This window comes from Lissotriton vulgaris, chromosome 5, assembly GCF_964263255.1.
Source record: "Lissotriton vulgaris chromosome 5, aLisVul1.2, whole genome shotgun sequence".
NCBI classification, from domain to species: domain Eukaryota; kingdom Metazoa; phylum Chordata; class Amphibia; order Caudata; family Salamandridae; genus Lissotriton; species Lissotriton vulgaris.
In genome coordinates, this window is record NC_141693.1 from 606,806,757 (window position 1) to 606,823,007 (window position 16,251).

At 44.5% G+C, this 16,251-nt stretch overlaps 1 protein-coding gene across 3 annotated transcripts in view; it reads right to left on the reverse strand.

Annotated features, from left to right (window-relative positions):
• Window positions 1–5,933: 5,933 nt before the first annotated feature.
• Window positions 5,934–16,251, reverse strand: part of IGSF21 (immunoglobin superfamily member 21) — a 1,410,224-nt gene continuing 1,399,906 nt past the window's right edge. For all 3 annotated transcript variants that reach the window (XM_086920143.1, XM_086920145.1, XM_086920144.1), the window contains one exon: window positions 5,934–6,202. In XM_086920143.1, the coding sequence (XP_086776269.1) occupies window positions 6,126–6,202 (77 nt within the window). In that variant the 3' untranslated portion in view covers window positions 5,934–6,125. The remainder of the gene's footprint in view (window positions 6,203–16,251) is intronic.

Genomic DNA, 16,251 nt, shown 5'->3' on the forward strand with positions numbered 1-16,251 from the left:
AGCACATCCGCGGAAGCATGTTCGCACAGGGGAACGCCATGTCAGACAATGTAATTGAGTTTTTTGACTTGGTGGCCAAGGAAATAGATCACGGCAGCGTGATGGATGTGATCTACTTAGACGTCAGTAAAGCTTTGGAGCTGTTGGATATAGAAGACGTGCCAACAAGGTTGAGGTGCCTGGGGATGCAAGACAGCTTAGTAAACTGGGTTAGGAACCGGCTGAGCGATAAGCAGCAAAGAGTGCCGGGAAATGGACTTTGTTCTAAGAAAAGGAACTGAAAGAGCCAGGCAGCCAAAAGTTGCCTTCGCAACTGGTTACTTTCCGGGGTGGGCTGGACTACATTAAAATGGTAAATTTCTCACAAAGGAACTCTGCGGTGGGGTAGGGTCAGTTGTTTATCATCCAACTAACGTCGCTCAACCCTCCCCGTCCTTGAGTGGGACAAGGCGGTAAGGGCATTTACCATTTACTTTGTCGGGCCATCTGTCGAAGGTTGTTTTTAAGAGGAGCTGGAATGTAAGATCTGCAAGTCTATTTGTAGATAATCTGAGGATTCGTCAAAGCGCTTTTATATCCACAGGCCGTAGATACAATTAGACATTACTTAAACACGCTGTACTAATGATCTAAGTTGTGGACACTGTCGTTTCAATGCAGGTAATTGAAAGATCAAATCTTTGGTGGACAGAAATGGCGAAGAACTGTGTAGGATTGATCACTCAATAGGAGGACTAACCTGGGTCATGATCATGGATCACTCCCAAAGGATTCAATCTCTCAGGAGGAGCAACAAGAATGTTGAGCTGGAAAGAGAAGCTGATCATCCTGAAATGTGCATTGCCCTTCAACCTAAAAGCAACTGATTCTTGCACTTTGACACTACAGCCGTACACATTGGCAGCAACAACAAGGAGTATCCAAGCACCCGATTCACGAAAATGCACTCGATGTACAAATAGGCTTGTGGGTCATTTTTTTGCGCTGATGTATTGTACTTTTTTGATGCATTTCTGTTGCATTTTTGCCACTTTTTTGATGCCCAACATCACTTATCCGAAGTCAGATGAGTAACTGCTATATCAGTAGTGCATGGATGACCGAACTGTGTTGGTGAAATTCACATATAATAGTGATAAATGTCATTGTTGTGTGTTTGGCCTGCAGAGTGTGTTTCACACTTGGGGCAGTGGCCTGAAAGCTTGGCTTATGCTTGTAGTTCCAAGGAGAGGAGTCTCAGAATAGAGTCACATGCAGCATACACAGACCTCTCATTGGATATGGGCTGGGTGACATTGGATCCAACATTTGCAAAATGGGAATGCAGGTCTTTATTTCTCTTATGAATTCACTATGGTTCTCGATGGGCTTTATCCTCTTTGGGAGGGTATTCCAGAGCTGAGACAGAGCTCCCACCTTGGTGAGTTTTTTAATTTTTTAATAAAGGGAGTATTATCAGGTGTTGAGCTACAGTTGACCTAAGATATCTCCTTTGCTTGTATGAACTGAGCTTGGATTGTAACGGCTGCTGCCGCCTCATATGTATATAAGTGATGCTTCCTCTGAAAATAGGGACCATTGTTTTCTATAACATGATACTGCCCAAGGTCCCTATACTATACCTTTTGGGTTCCCTTGTTTTTTGTAACAGCTGCCTCATATAGCGCCCTGAGTACTATGCAAAGGGCTTCGGAGGATATTCTTATTTCTAACCACTGGCAACCAGTGAAATACTTGTTTAAGTTAAATATTTATTTGAGTACGTTTTGGTTACTTTGTAACTTGGCGACATATATTCCAAATTTCACATCTGAGGATTCCAAGGACATTTCTGTGAAATGTAGTGTTTTTATTCACTTATGTAGCGGGTGTTTATTTGAGTAAGTTAGTGCTTCCTCAAGCACATGGACATAATCCTGGAATACAACATCAAGAACATACACAGCAGCAGACTGACAAAAGCAGGAACTATGACATTGAAGCAAGTAAGTTTCACTGAAAAACACATGGACCTCCCTCCTTGAAAAAGGTGTGAGTCAGTGTGTGTGTGTGTGTATGCTATGCCTGCTCACGTGTGTCTCATCCTAGCATACTGGAGCTAATTATTGCCTTATGGGGCCGTGCATAGGTGTGTTCGCCGGGCAGAACGCAATCCCTGATATACTGGTTGTAACTCTTGGTATGTGACGAATTGTTTGTGGTTTTGTCTTTTATAATTTATGGCACAGATGGATGATATGTTCCTATTAGCTGTCAGGCGATCCCCAGACCTCTTGTGATTTCCACCCTGTGGACAGTCTGGTGCAGTAAACCTGTCTGAGCATGATAGGTTGATGGCCTAATCTACAGAGAATGTGTACTTTGAGAAGGATGGCTCTGAATCTAGGCAGATGCCTACTTTTTAACCCTTTGTGCTGGTGGTGGTGTTGTTTACACCATAAAGTTCTTTTCATTCCTTGTGAATGTGTCTTATACAGTGGATTTGTATTTAATTTTCATGCTGTTATTCTAGTTTGGCTTCTGTGGCAGGTGATTGGTTTGCGCAACAGTACCTGGGAATGCTTTGGAAGAATCCAGGGGCATATTTACAATGAAATGACGCTGCACAGTGCTGCAAGAAATGCTGTGTCATTTAAGAAATGCAGGGATGCACTTAAAAGAATATGGCACACCCCTCTGTTTTCCCTTGTGCCGGTGCTAAAAAAGCTGCCTAGCGCCAGCACAGGCTCTCTTGCACCATGGTATAAGGGTGCCTGCTTTGCAGAGATGATTGTGTTTGTGCAGGAAGCGACACCTCCCTGCACAAAAACAATCATTCATGGTGTTTTGCTCCTTCTATGCGAGCTGCAGAATGCAGCGCACATAGAGCAAACAAGTATTTGCAATGCAATAGGTCTCGCATTTACGGGAGTTTGAGCTATTGGCATTGTAAAGGACAATGCCTTTTATTTATTTGTTGTTTTTAAAACAGATAAATAAAAGGCATTGTCATTTACAATGCCAGTAGCTTAAACTCTTGCAAATGTGAGACCTATTTCATTGCAAATGTGTTTGTGCTATAAAACAATAAAAAAAATCGTTAGGAGAGAGTGTGTCTGCCTGCAAAAGGCAGGAGAAAGCTATCTGAGAAAATAGTTCTTTGAGACTGTAATTAAAGGCTACAGAGTAACAGTACACATAAAGGGGTGATTTATGAGAGGTTACAGAATGAGACAAGGCGGTACTAAGGAGGGACTACTTAGCCTATTGACCAATGAACAGCCACGGTTTAAAGTGGACAATGACACAAGCCAATGAGAAATATGGGAATAGAGTGGGTCGAGCTTAAAGTCCCTACCTGAATACAGCATGCCTCGCAGAGCAGCGCATGCACTGCCCAGTCTCGACCTAAAAACGAGTGTTTCCCCTTGTTGCTCCACTCTAATGCCTCCTTTTGAGAAGGGTTAGTTTTGGGAGCTGCCTCAGATTTACAGATACTTGCAAATCTGGGGCAGTGTCAAAAAGCAATTGGGTTTGCATGGGAATGCCCACAGCAACATCAATTTCACTCCCCTTTGCCATATAAAACTGTGGTGAGAAGGGCCATATTCACAAAGCAGCGTTAAGCCACGCAGACTGGCTTAGCCCCGCCTTGTAAATATGGAGCAGGGCATTGCACCACCAGATAATCAAAAAAATGACATTCCGGTGGTGCAATGCCCTTGTAAATATGCTCCTTGGTGTGGTCTTGAAAGTTCAATGTAACCTTCCCATCTTTGAGGGTGGAAGCGGTCTCTTGGGATAATACTTCTTGTCTCCCTGTGATCCTTTGTAGCTTTAGGAATCAGAGTGGTTTGCTTAATTGTCGTTTACTGTATTTGAGTAGACAGCATCTGAAGTCAACCCCATGTGTAACTATGGGAACTTCTATTTTGCTATTCCCAATTCTTTGATGCAGCTACCTAGAGGGCGCTTTCTTTGCATGACTGATGCGCTTTAGGATCAAGGACCACTGTCTGCTACACTTTGCCTTCTTGACCATGTATGGGGTGCAGATTGAATCCTATGGTCAGGGCGCTGTAATTATGTGATTGTGTGGCTCCTACCTTTTCAGCATAAAAACAGATCTGATGCACTTGCCAGATAATCAATCAATCATCCTCTGCAGAGACTGAAGATTTTAACAAAAAATGTGTGTCTAACTCTAACGGATCAAGAGTTACTAAAAACACGACCAAACATGTTGATGCACGGTGGCAGCTCTAATTTTCTTTGCTGATTGCCTTATTTAGGGATTCAACTGATTCTAAGGAGGTGAAACAAATGCTTAGGCAGTGTGAACTTGTAAAAATGTCAAAATAGTAACTTAATACTGCCACAAAACTTGCCACGTGACACCACATAGTCTACCCTGCTGCATAATTTGGTCCTCCCCTTCTGCATAATTCCAGTATGTCTGTCTACTGTACATACTGTACTAAGCACTCCGCTTCGTACACGGGGAACTGTGAGAATTAATGGCTGCATTTCCATCTTTCTTATTCTTGACTAACTCCCATGTGCCCCATACCCATATACACAGTAATAGACACCAGCCAAACGCCTAGCTAAGTGGTTGCCACTAAATATGCAGAAAATATGTGGTCTCCACAATCTTACACAAACAAATATGTATGTATATGTTAGAACCTAAAAGCTATATAATAGCTAATGAAACTTAAAATCATGGAAAATTTAAAATTTGAGTGGCAATTTTGTCTCACACTAAAAGTTGCAAAACTGTTTAATTATTACATGTTCTATAGATTCCAACTCTCATATTGTATTGTAATTGCATTTATATCATGCTTACTACCCCTGACGAGGGGTAAATGTAAATGTAAATGTAATGTAAATTGATACTTGTATAGCGCACTACTCACCCGCAAGGGTCTCAAGGCGCTTGTACGAATACCGCTGTGGAACCCGTCCTGGCTTTCCCTGTGAGGCGTCCACTCCTGGGCATCCCCGAGGTGAAGGCCAGGCATCCTTAGCGTTGTGGGGGGCGTTGTGGAGATTAAGCAAGCTATTGCCCAGAGTTGCAGAGTGGGACTCTATGATTGGAATGGGCACTGAGGTGAGAATTATCAGGTAAGTGGAATTTTTGAGCCCAAGACCTGCCAAGGCGGGGAATTGAACCCTGGTCCCGGGCTAGACCTCTGCATCAGGGCCTGCCGCTCTAACCATTGAGCCACACTTCTCCACTGCGTTTCGGTGCGTTAAGATCTTTGGGCACCGAAACGCGTCGACAAAGGACTGCCCACAATATTACCTAAAAATTATTTTTTTCTTGAAGGCTTAACATCAATATTTTAATGTATGAAGTATTGTTTTAATTGTTTTTAATTTGTTGTTTCGAGCATCAAAATAGAACAGGATTTACTTTTGTATTAGATTAGGTAATGCTCTTTAATATATGTTGGAAATGTAATGTTTTGTTATGAATTTTATACAAGTGATTTTAATGCTATGAAAATAAAATGTTGAGAGTAAGAATAAACTGCAGTGTTGTGCAATAATAAGTACCTTATACCATTTCTCTGAACACAAGAATTATTAAACTTGTGTGTAGACCAATTGGTCACAAAACTAAAAGTTTAATAACACGGAAAGGAATCTATTTCTTGTTATAGTTTGATACCCAGTCCTTTCTGGTTTTCCTGGGACACTCTCTTCCTTTGAAGATATAATAATTATGAAACCTCAGCATCTCCTGAGATCATCTTGAACAAGGCCTTTATAGGGTCACTTGAGATGTAAGTGACTCCACCTCAACCCGACCGCCTGCTATATGCACAAATATGTCATAAAAAACCTTACCATGCTCTCATGGGTCAAGCTATCTCCACCAACAGCCATTGTCTTCTCCACCCTTAGCTTTAACATAAAAGAAAAACACACATCCATGGGTTGTATTTTTTGTACCAGGAGGGAACATTTCCTTTAATTTATCAGACTGGGGAAGCGAGACACAGACAAACTGACCGAGAACAAGACTGGAAATAGTTTAGAAAAAAAACAAAAAAGGGAAAAACGAGGAGTGGAGATGTAATAATGTAATGCTGGAAGAAGATGAGAGAGCGGTGCAGAGTGGCGAGGGTCGACCATCACGTCAGCTCCAGAATCACTGTCAGGAGGAGGAACGCCAAAACTAGCCTGGAACCATTGTGGCTGTATGCGGAACCTAGAGGAGTCGAAAAAGAGTGACACCAGTCAGCAGAGGATATAGCAGGTGATCATAATGACCGGTCTAGAGACACACAAAACACATGCTCATGACAACAGTCTATCTGCATTAAAATCACAAAATTATAGCAGTAGAGGTAGAGAGGAGGATATTAAGAGGAAAGACGAAAGGCACTATGGGGCATATTATCAAGGGGGCGATATGCAATTTTTGCTGCTTTAGCGGCCGTTTTCGGCCGCTAAGTGGCAAAAATTCTATCGCCCTATTAGCAAGCTGTCGCTAACAGCAGTTAGCGACAGCTTGTAGGCAATAGCGAGTGGTTTGGGGCCCGCTTTGCATGTCAGCTATATTTATCGCTAATGACATGCAAAGTGGGCATACCCAACCTGTTAGCGACTGAAAGCAGTCGCTAACATCGCTATCGCCTATTAGCAAGGCAGGCGTAGCGATGGGAAAATTTGCGCTAAGCGCGAATATCTCCAAATACTAACACCTGTTCAGACCAGTTCTTAGCCATGTTATCCAATGGGAGGTGGATAACATGGCTAAGAGCATTTCGTCGCTAATGCGTGAATATCGCGGTATTCTCAGTGATATTCATGCATTTCGCCGCTATCGCCAGGTATATTATCACTTTTGAGATAAACGTTGCTAATAGCTTTTTATCTCAGCGATAAAATCCGGCGATGCTTGGCGATAGAAAAATAGTCGCTAAGCCTATTTAGCGATAATTTTCGCTAGTTGTTGGTAATATGTCCCTATTTGTGTGAGAGAAAGAAAGTCGAAGAAGCATAAATGGGTTTGGTTAGTTTTCTCATGCCTAAAACATTTTTTAAAAGCCTCCTGCAGTGAAAAATGTAATGTGTGATGATTCAGTCCATTTTAGAGATGTGAAGTAGTCCCTCATGCTTCATCCATTACACTGCAGATGCTTCATAGGCTGTGGAATAAGGCACCAATCAGACAATAGCATAAGGTGAGAGGTTCGTCCTATGCAGATTTCAAAGCGGAATAGGTCTTGCAGGCAGCTGCGCTGTCAAGTCAGACAATGTGGCAAATGAAAATGAAAGGATGAGCCTCATTGGGGAGCTAAGGAAAGAGGGAATGAAATGGAAAGTTGAAACAATATAGAGGCTGAAAACAGGAGGCCATGAAATAGGGAGGACTTGGGGAAAAGATACAAGCTATAACAAGCATTTGCAATGCAATATGTCTTGCATTAGTGAAACTTTGAGCTATTGGCAATGCAATGTAATTTCTATATATTTTTGTCAAAAAATATCCCAGCAGTAGCAAAAGTCAAAGAAATTCCACGAATCAAGAAAAGGGTGCAGTGCCACAGGCTGTTACTAGGTATCCTTGTGGAGGTGTAAAGGGACCTGTATTAGCCACATAAGCTACTGCACCCTTAAGGCAACTATAAAGAGAAAGATTGCAGCTGAGCATACGTTTTCATTTATTTTTTTGGGAAGTGAGATTTTTGTTAGCTTTCATTTTACAAATGCACCATTCTTGTTTATTTTTTTGAAGGTGAAATAAATCTAAATAAACAACAATGGTACATTTTTAAAATGCAAGCTAACAAAAATTTCACATCCAATAAAAACAAACGGAAATGTATGCGCAGTTGTAATTCATCTCTTTATAACGGCACTAAGAGTGCAGTACCTTATATGGCTAATAGAGGTCCCTTTACAACTCTATAGGGACACCTAGTAACCAGGCCTGGCGTAGTTTGCAGAGTTTTGCTACGCGGAACTCCACAAAAACAAAAAATTCAGCGGAGTTTTGCAAGTGGTGGAGTGCAGTGCGAACTGCCATTCGCATTGGTCTTCCTGCCGCTCAGGTAGAAATTGTACACGAGTGGCAGCTCAATCTCGCGAACTTAATGCTCGTGAGTGGGAGCGTGGAAAAAAACTCTGCGGCATTACGGAGAGTGTAGTTTTCTGCACTCCGTGAACTCAGAGGAGAGCAGAGTGCAAAAAACTCCGCAAACTCTGTGAGCGGAGTGGAGTTCACCGCCCAGGCCTAACATCCTGTGATACTGTACCTTTTCCTCGAGACATATTATCCAAATATAATTAGGGGGAACAAGAACGAGAGCGAGAATTTTATGGGGGGCTTTTGCAGCACTTGCGGCACGCCACGTTTCAACTTCTAATGTTTAAAGCTAAATTGCGGTGCACCGCTAATAAATAAATAGAAAAGAAAGGCGGGCCTTCGCCATGTTAAAAGGCCAAGCCGACAATGATGTAAAGGTGTTCGCCTGTCTTATTTTTTTATTTTTTTACTTTTATAGCATTTGCGGCACAGTGCTTTAGCTCTAAAGTGTGGTGTGCCAGGAATCCCACAAAAGTAAATAAATAGACAAGAAAGGCGGTGGCTGCCCGTCTTTCTTTTATATTTATTTACTTTTGTAGCATTCGCAGCACGCCACGCTTTAGCTTTGAATGTGTGAAGCTATAGCACGGCGTGTTGAGAATGCTACAAAACTAAATAAATTGAAACGAAATGCTGTGGTCACCCATCCTTCTTTTGTATTTATTTTGTTTTGTAGCATTTGTGGCATGCTGTGCTTTAGCTTTAAATGTGTGAAGCTAAAGCATGGCGTGTTGCGAATGCTACGAAAGTAAATACATTGAAAAGAAATGTGGTGGTCACCCATCCTTCTTTTGTATTTATTTACATTTCTGGCATGCTGCGCTTTAGCTTTAAATGAGTGAAGCTAAAGTGCGGCATGCCACGAATGAAATAGAAAAGAAAGACGGGCAGCCTTAAAAATAAATAATCAAATTCAAATTCAAAAAGTGCTTTATTCGAGTATTACTCATAAAAGCAAGACAAACATACATACAATTAAAAAAACAATTAAATTTACATGATCAATCAAACAAGCACATACATATTTTGGCAATTTAAAAACAATGACACATCATATATACAGGTGCATAAATCATTATCGTCGAAAAATAGAGACCAGAGGGGAATGATCATGATAACAGTGTAAGTATCCCCAGTAGATCATACGTTAAAAAGAATTCATTGCATTAAAAAACAATATTAAGCCGATGACAAATTACATAAACAGAGAATAGACGAGTGCCTAGCAGTCTCTGGTCAGTTAAAAAATTTACAGAGAATAAACGTTAGTTTAGCAGTCTCTGACTATTTACTAAAGGTTACAGAGAATAGACAAATGTCTAGCAGTCTCTGAGCGACTTGGTGGCAGTATTTAACTTGCCAGCAGTCTCATTCTTAGAACCCACGCCCATCCCAGGTACTTTGCGATTGCAATATTGATCCATTCTTCAGTGGTAGATTTTACTATACGCAGTGCCACCATACTACTTTTTGTACCTAAGTTCCTACACATAGGAGCCAACCAGGCTTGCCTTGGGGCAGCATATACTGGGCAACAAAACAGAAAATGACCTAGGGTTTCTTTTCCTACCCCACAGACTGGACATAATACTGCCCCCCCTGTTTTCCATTTAGCTGTTAAATTACAGAGTGGGAGCGAACCTACCCTCATTTGAAATAACAATTTCCTATCCAGGGGGTTCATTATGTAGTCCCAGTAATTTTCATAGATGGAGAACATTTTAGTTTCTAAGTAGCCGGTGGTCATAGTCCCACTGTTGGTGTTAAGTAAGCTACTATTAGCTACATGTTCCCAAAATATGTCTTTTAACACAGTCTTAGAGGGAAATAAAGCCCCAGCAGGGTCTGCCCATAGGGCATGAAGTCCTAGTTTGAGCAGTGCAGTCTTTAATGTTTTAAGCCACCTAATTTTATTGTAACGATCAGCTTTAATGATATCAGCGAACCCCTCCGCATAATGAGAGAGTTCTGGTGTGGTCCAAAGTCTGCGCCAGAATAATATCGGGCGCAGTTTGGCCTTTTCCGTAAGCTCTCTTCTACCTAACTCGTAGCGCAGGGGCAATAGTGGGCTGCTCTGCGGAGTACCCGTCAATGACCTCAAGAATTTATTTTCAGATAGTTGGAGTTCATGGAGGTTTTCATACCCCCATAGCTCCGCACCATACAAGGCCGACCCAATTGCTTTTGCCTCGTATATTGTCAGTGGTGGTTTGATTGGTTTAGTCATTGACTTCCTGTGCTCCTTAATTATAGCCCCAGATAGCTGCTTGTGCCTTAATGTAGCGATGTTAAGGTGTTGCTGCCACTTATTATCATTGGAGATCAAGATCCCCAAATAGGTGAAGGATGTTACAACTTCAAGTATGCGGCCACTCATGGTAATATTCGATTTAAAATTTCTATGTGGGTTAAAAGCCATGAGTTTTGTCTTGGTCGCATTCACCTCAAGTCCATGGTCAGTACAGAACCCATCAAATATTGCCAATGCTTTTTGTAAGCCACTGGGGGTTTTTGATAAAATTAAAGTGTCATCGGCAAACATTAAAATGGGGACCTTCTCCCCAGCGAGAGAAGGGGCATCCACAGCCTGAGATTGCATGCGGGAAACAACACCATTAATGAAGAGGGTGAACAGAGTAGGGGCCATTGAACAACCCTGCCGAACCCCGCGCTCAACAGGAAATTCGGCAGTGTTGTTCCCGTATCCTCCCCATCTTATTTTGGCATAGTTGCCCTCGTGCAGTCGCATAATTAAAATCAACAGATCCCCAGGGACCCCTAGTGTCTCAAGCACTTCCCACAGTTTTACCCTCGGTACCAGGTCGAAGGCAGCCCGCAGATCAACAAATGCTGCATACAGGCTGCCTCCCCCTAGCACCACGATCTTCCACTGTATTAGTTGGAAACGGAAGACTTGATCCACAGTGCTGGTTGCCCTGCGAAATCCGGCCTGAAAGGGGGATAAAATGTTGTGTTCATCAACCCAATCCAGCAACCTGTTGACAACTACTCGGCCCACTATTTTCTGGATGGTGTCTATTAAACTAATGGGGCGATAGTTACCAGGCTGTGCCCGATCTCCTTTTTTGTATATAGGGATGATTTCAGCGCCCCTCCAAGTCGCTGGGATATCTGCCCCCCTGGCAATCAAATTTATCAACAAAAGAATGTATCTGCACCATCTATCAGTGTCATTCAGGAAAACATCTGCCGGCACCCCGTCAATGCCAGGAGCCCGCCCACTACGAACAGTTTTTAAGGCAGCGAGTATTTCATTCTTAGTGAAGATGTCATCCCCAGTAGGTGAACCATGCGTGTACCTTCTATCCACTGCCTGATCTCTAGAAGCATACTGCTCACTAAAGAACTTTACCCAAGCATCCTGGGGGACATTATTAGTACTTGCTTCTTCTATCCTATCATGTCCCCATTTCACTATATGCCAAAATAACCTGGAGTCCTTACGGTCGCTAGCATTTTTCAGGTTGTTCCAGTGTGCCTCATCCCAATCTTTTTTTGCTCTTGTTATACATTGTTTGTAATGCTTCCTGGCAGATCTAGTTGCCTCTAAATTCTTGTTCTTAATAGCATCACCCAAGGAGATTCTTGCCAACCTACATTCGTGATTGTACCAACGTGCTGGTCTGTGGGCATGCATCTTTTTGTTTGCCGGTTTCAGGAAATAGCCTCTAATTTCATCAAAGAGAGCTTCATGGACCTTAGTGGCATTATTTACACTAGAAAGAAGCCCAGTTTCACCCTCAAGGGCCATAATAGCCTTGTCAGTTGCCACATTTATTTTTTCCATAACCAGCTCATCAGTTTTAACACTAATCCATCTCAGCCTACGTAAATCATTTGTAGGTACAATCAACGGGGGTAAGGGATCAATAGCAGCATTGGGGGCAAACACATCAGACAGCCACCATTTATGGAGAACGCAAAGATGATTATGGTCACTCTCAAGCCTTTCCTTAACCTCCATATCAATAATGGATGACCATAAGGCCATACAACATATAACATAATCAATTCGACTCTTGGATCTTCCATTATCAAAGGTCATGGCTGATACTCTGTCTGACTTGGTGCGACCATTCAGAGCCCTTAACCCATATTCAAGGCACATAGCGTTCAGGCCTAAAATATCCTCGGTCCAGCGAGTTATTGGGGTTAAATCAAGTGCCGGGATTTCCCACAGATTATCTTCTTCCGCACCTAAAAAAGCCTCACCAGTATCAAGGGGTTCAAAAGTGCGGTTTAGGTCACCTGCCAGTACGATGTTATTCCCAGGAGAGTGAGTGTCTAGGTAACTGTACAGTGACGCTAAGACCGTAGATTTGCCAGCATTTCCCCCTCTAACATATAAGTTATAGATGTCAATGGGAGTAGAGGAGTCCCTCTCTATTCTAATGAGCTGGATGTCTTTGTGATTTAGCTCTATATTTTTTACTAGAATCTTCAGGGACTGTCGGACCCATATAGTGAGACCTCCCATTGGTCTCCCCTTGGGACCTTTGGTAGCCGGTACATAATAATTCAGATACCCCAATGCATAAACAGGATCACAGGCCCAATTTTCTTGGAAAATGCAGACGTCATACTTACTGACGAATTCAAACCACTCTCCACAATCCATTTTGGAACATAACCCAGCTATATTCCAGGATAGTAGGTTCCCAGAGACATGCTCCCCACATAAATCAGAACTAAAAACAGTCCTGTTCGCATTTACATCCACATTAACATTACCTTCAACTATTAGATTTGTTAATCCTACTAAAACATCTGGAGTACATAACTCGTTTGAAGAGCCAATGGCTTCATTATGCCCCCCAGTTGCACACAAGGATAAGGGTATTTGCAGCTGAGACATACAGTTAATTATTTGTCAATCACAAGCATCTAGATTGGAAAGAGCAGAGAATCTGTTTTCTAAACCTAGTCCCCACTCAACGGAACCAAAATTCTTACTAGCCCTTTTGGTTACAACGTTCCATTTTGTTCTCAAGGTGCTTGGATTGGGGCCTCTGCCTTTTCGAGGATAAAAGAAGTCAAGGGTTAGTGGTACAATAGAAGTGGAGCGTCTCTGTGGCGGAAAAATGTTAGGCAATATATTTGGTAATGCGTCAGGGTGTGAGAGATTAAGCACAACGCAATCGCCCTTGAATTTTTTTTCTCTGTTCCCAATCCACTCCACTCTTCTTGCATTTACCAGTTCCTCGGCCAGTTGCTGTTTCCCCCACGAAGATATGGCCATGTTGTTGGTTAGCCAAGATAAAGATTTGTTTACAAGCGATGCTGTTGATTCAGCTTCACCGGAAGCCAGAGGGGGTACATTTGCTAAAACAAGAACTAATGGCGAGGCTTCCACCACCAGCTCAAATGACCCTTTTGAGGTATTAGTTTCAACAATAGAATTGGTGAGGGGTGCAACACCAGAGCTAATTTCCGGTAAGTTCATCAGAGGAGCCACTGGGGGGTTTGGAATAACAGTGGGTGGCAATTTGTTTGCTAAAATGTCATTAACCAGAGGTTGTACGTTGGACGTAATGACTTCAGGAAGTTTCCCTACTTCACCCAGCGTTTTACCAAGGAGACCTTCCAGTTTAGACACTTCAGCGGATAGCTTATCAATTTTGCTTATCAGAGGTTTGACTATACCTTTGAATTTTATGTCCATCAGATTGCAAAATTTCTGAAGTAGAATATTAGAGAAGGTTGCATATGTTTCCCCCAAGGGATCGTCCTCCTCCACACAAGAGGTTTTCCTTGGTGGTGTTGCAATTTTGTTTTTAGATGACCTTAACCCCAGTCGTTTTTGTATAGCTTTTCTTTTAACCCCAGTAATCCTTGGTGCTGGAATTGGAACAATGGGGGGGGTAATTAGCTCACAGATCATGGGACTCAAAGGCACTATGTCGATGTCGTTAATATCTTCGGTGCTTGCCACTATACCACTAGGTTGAATGGTGACAGTATCTTGTGAGGGAGCTTGTGCTACCCCAGAAAGGCTAGTGTTTATCAGGTTAAAAGGATCCTCTGTTTCTATATCTACTAGTGGGGATTGTGTGGATGAATCCAAACCCAAAGAGGACCTTCTATCACTGTTGATTTTCGCCACTACCTGGACTAAATAGTTCTCCATAGTGTTAGTGGCAGGCGTTGACTTTTTACCAGGCAAACCAGGCATGTGTGCAGATGGCTAGGTAACAGGATGTAAAGTTTAAATGTTAAAAGGCGAATTACCTGGCAGACAATGATTTTGCAGCTCAATGTACGTCTGTAGGCCTGTAGATGTTTGGGCAGAGTTCCTAGCCCAACCCAACCTTGTCCGACCTCGGACGGCCTCAGACGGCCCGCCCTTTGCCCGGGCTTCGCCCCGGGCGTCCCACTCGCGTCCCGCGTAGCTGGCCCTTCGGCGCTTTTGTGCGCCTCCCCTGGCGCCCTCGCGGTGTCACAACGCGCGCCGCCGCGTAGGCTGCCGGGAATCGTCGTCCCGGAGCGGCGGCGCGACCAGAGTGCTGAGAAAGTGACTCTCGGCGGTGGCGGCGTGGGCTGACTGTCCTGGCGTGAGGCAGGTATGTGCTGCGTGCTCCGGCGTGTGGCAGGCAAGTTAGATGCTCTCCCAGTGCTCCGCCGGCCCTTCGGCGCTTTTGTGCGCCTCCCCTGGCGCCCTCGCGGTGTCACAACGCGCGCCGCCGCGTAGGCTGCCGGGAATCGTCGTCCCGGAGCGGCGGCGCGACCAGAGTGCTGAGAAAGTGACTCTCGGCGGTGGCGGCGTGGGCTGACTGTCCTGGCGTGAGGCAGGTAGGTGCTGCGTGCTCCGGCGTGTGGCAGGTAAGTTAGATGCTCTCCCAGTGCTCCGCCGGCCCTTCGGCGCTTTTGTGCGCCTCCCCTGGCGCCCTCGCGGTGTCACAACGCGCGCCGCCGCGTAGGCTGCCGGGAATCGTCGTCCCGGAGCGGCGGCGCGACCAGAGTGCTGAGAAAGTGACTCTCGGCGGTGGCGGCGTGGGCTGACTGTCCTGGCGTGAGGCAGGTAGGTGCTGCGTGCTCCGGCGTGTGGCAGGTAAGTTAGATGCTCTCCCAGTGCTCCGCCGGCCCTTCGGCGCTTTTGTGCGCCTCCCCTGGCGCCCTCGCGGTGTGACAACGCGCGCCCCGCGTAGGCTGCCGGGAATCGTCGTCCCGGAGCGGCGGCGTGACCAGAGTGCTGAGAAAGTGACTCTCGGCGGTGGCGGCGTGGGCTGACTGTCCTGGCGTGAGGCAGGTAGGTGCTGCGTGCTCCGGCGTGTGGCAGGTAAGTTAGATGCTCTCCCAGTGCTCCGCCGGCCCTTCGGCGCTTTTGTGCGCCTCCCCTGGCGCCCTCGCGGTGTCACAACGCGCGCCGCCGCGTAGGCTGCCGGGAATCGTCGTCCCGGAGCGGCGGCGTGACCAGAGTGCTGAGAAAGTGACTCTCGGCGGTGGCGGCGTGGGCTGACTGTCCTGGCGTGAGGCAGGTAGGTGCTGCGTGCTCCGGCGTGTGGCAGGTAAGTTAGAAGCAGGAGGTTGGAGGAGCATGCAGCCTGAAGAGAGGGCATGTGGTTGTTACAGTTTAAATTTGCAGTTTTGACCTGCCTGTGATTGCACATTTTATCACCTGTTTTGTGTTTTAACCTGTGGTTTTCCCTGCCCATGATTGCTTGCATTTAACGTGTTGAATTGTGGGATTTGCAGTCCAACCTCTGTAGTTTGTCCCTCTCATTCCTTGGTGACAAATCTGTTTTCCCTCCAAATTTCTCCTTCTCAGAGGGTGCTTCTGTGAGCTGTTTAAACTGTATTTACTGGGGCCTGTGCACTTCGTTTTTGGCCATCAGGGGGAGTAAAGTTTTATTCAAACAGTATTGTTAGATTTCGAGTTAGTGAAGCCTTTACCTGCAGAAGTCCAAAGTGTGGATTGAGCCTGTCTGTCTCCTAGGAGAATCTGAACAGAAGAAGCAGCTTCTAACTCCCTGGCCAGCAAACCTTATCTGAGGTCGCTGGGACCCTATATGGTCTGCTAGTGGTTGGCACATGTGTACACTGATTGGTGGTTGTATCTGGTGTTGTATCTGGTGTTTCTATTGGGTTAGGGTTAATGTTCTCATTGGTTGGGTATTTGAGGGTTCTTATTGGTTTCTGGGTCTGTG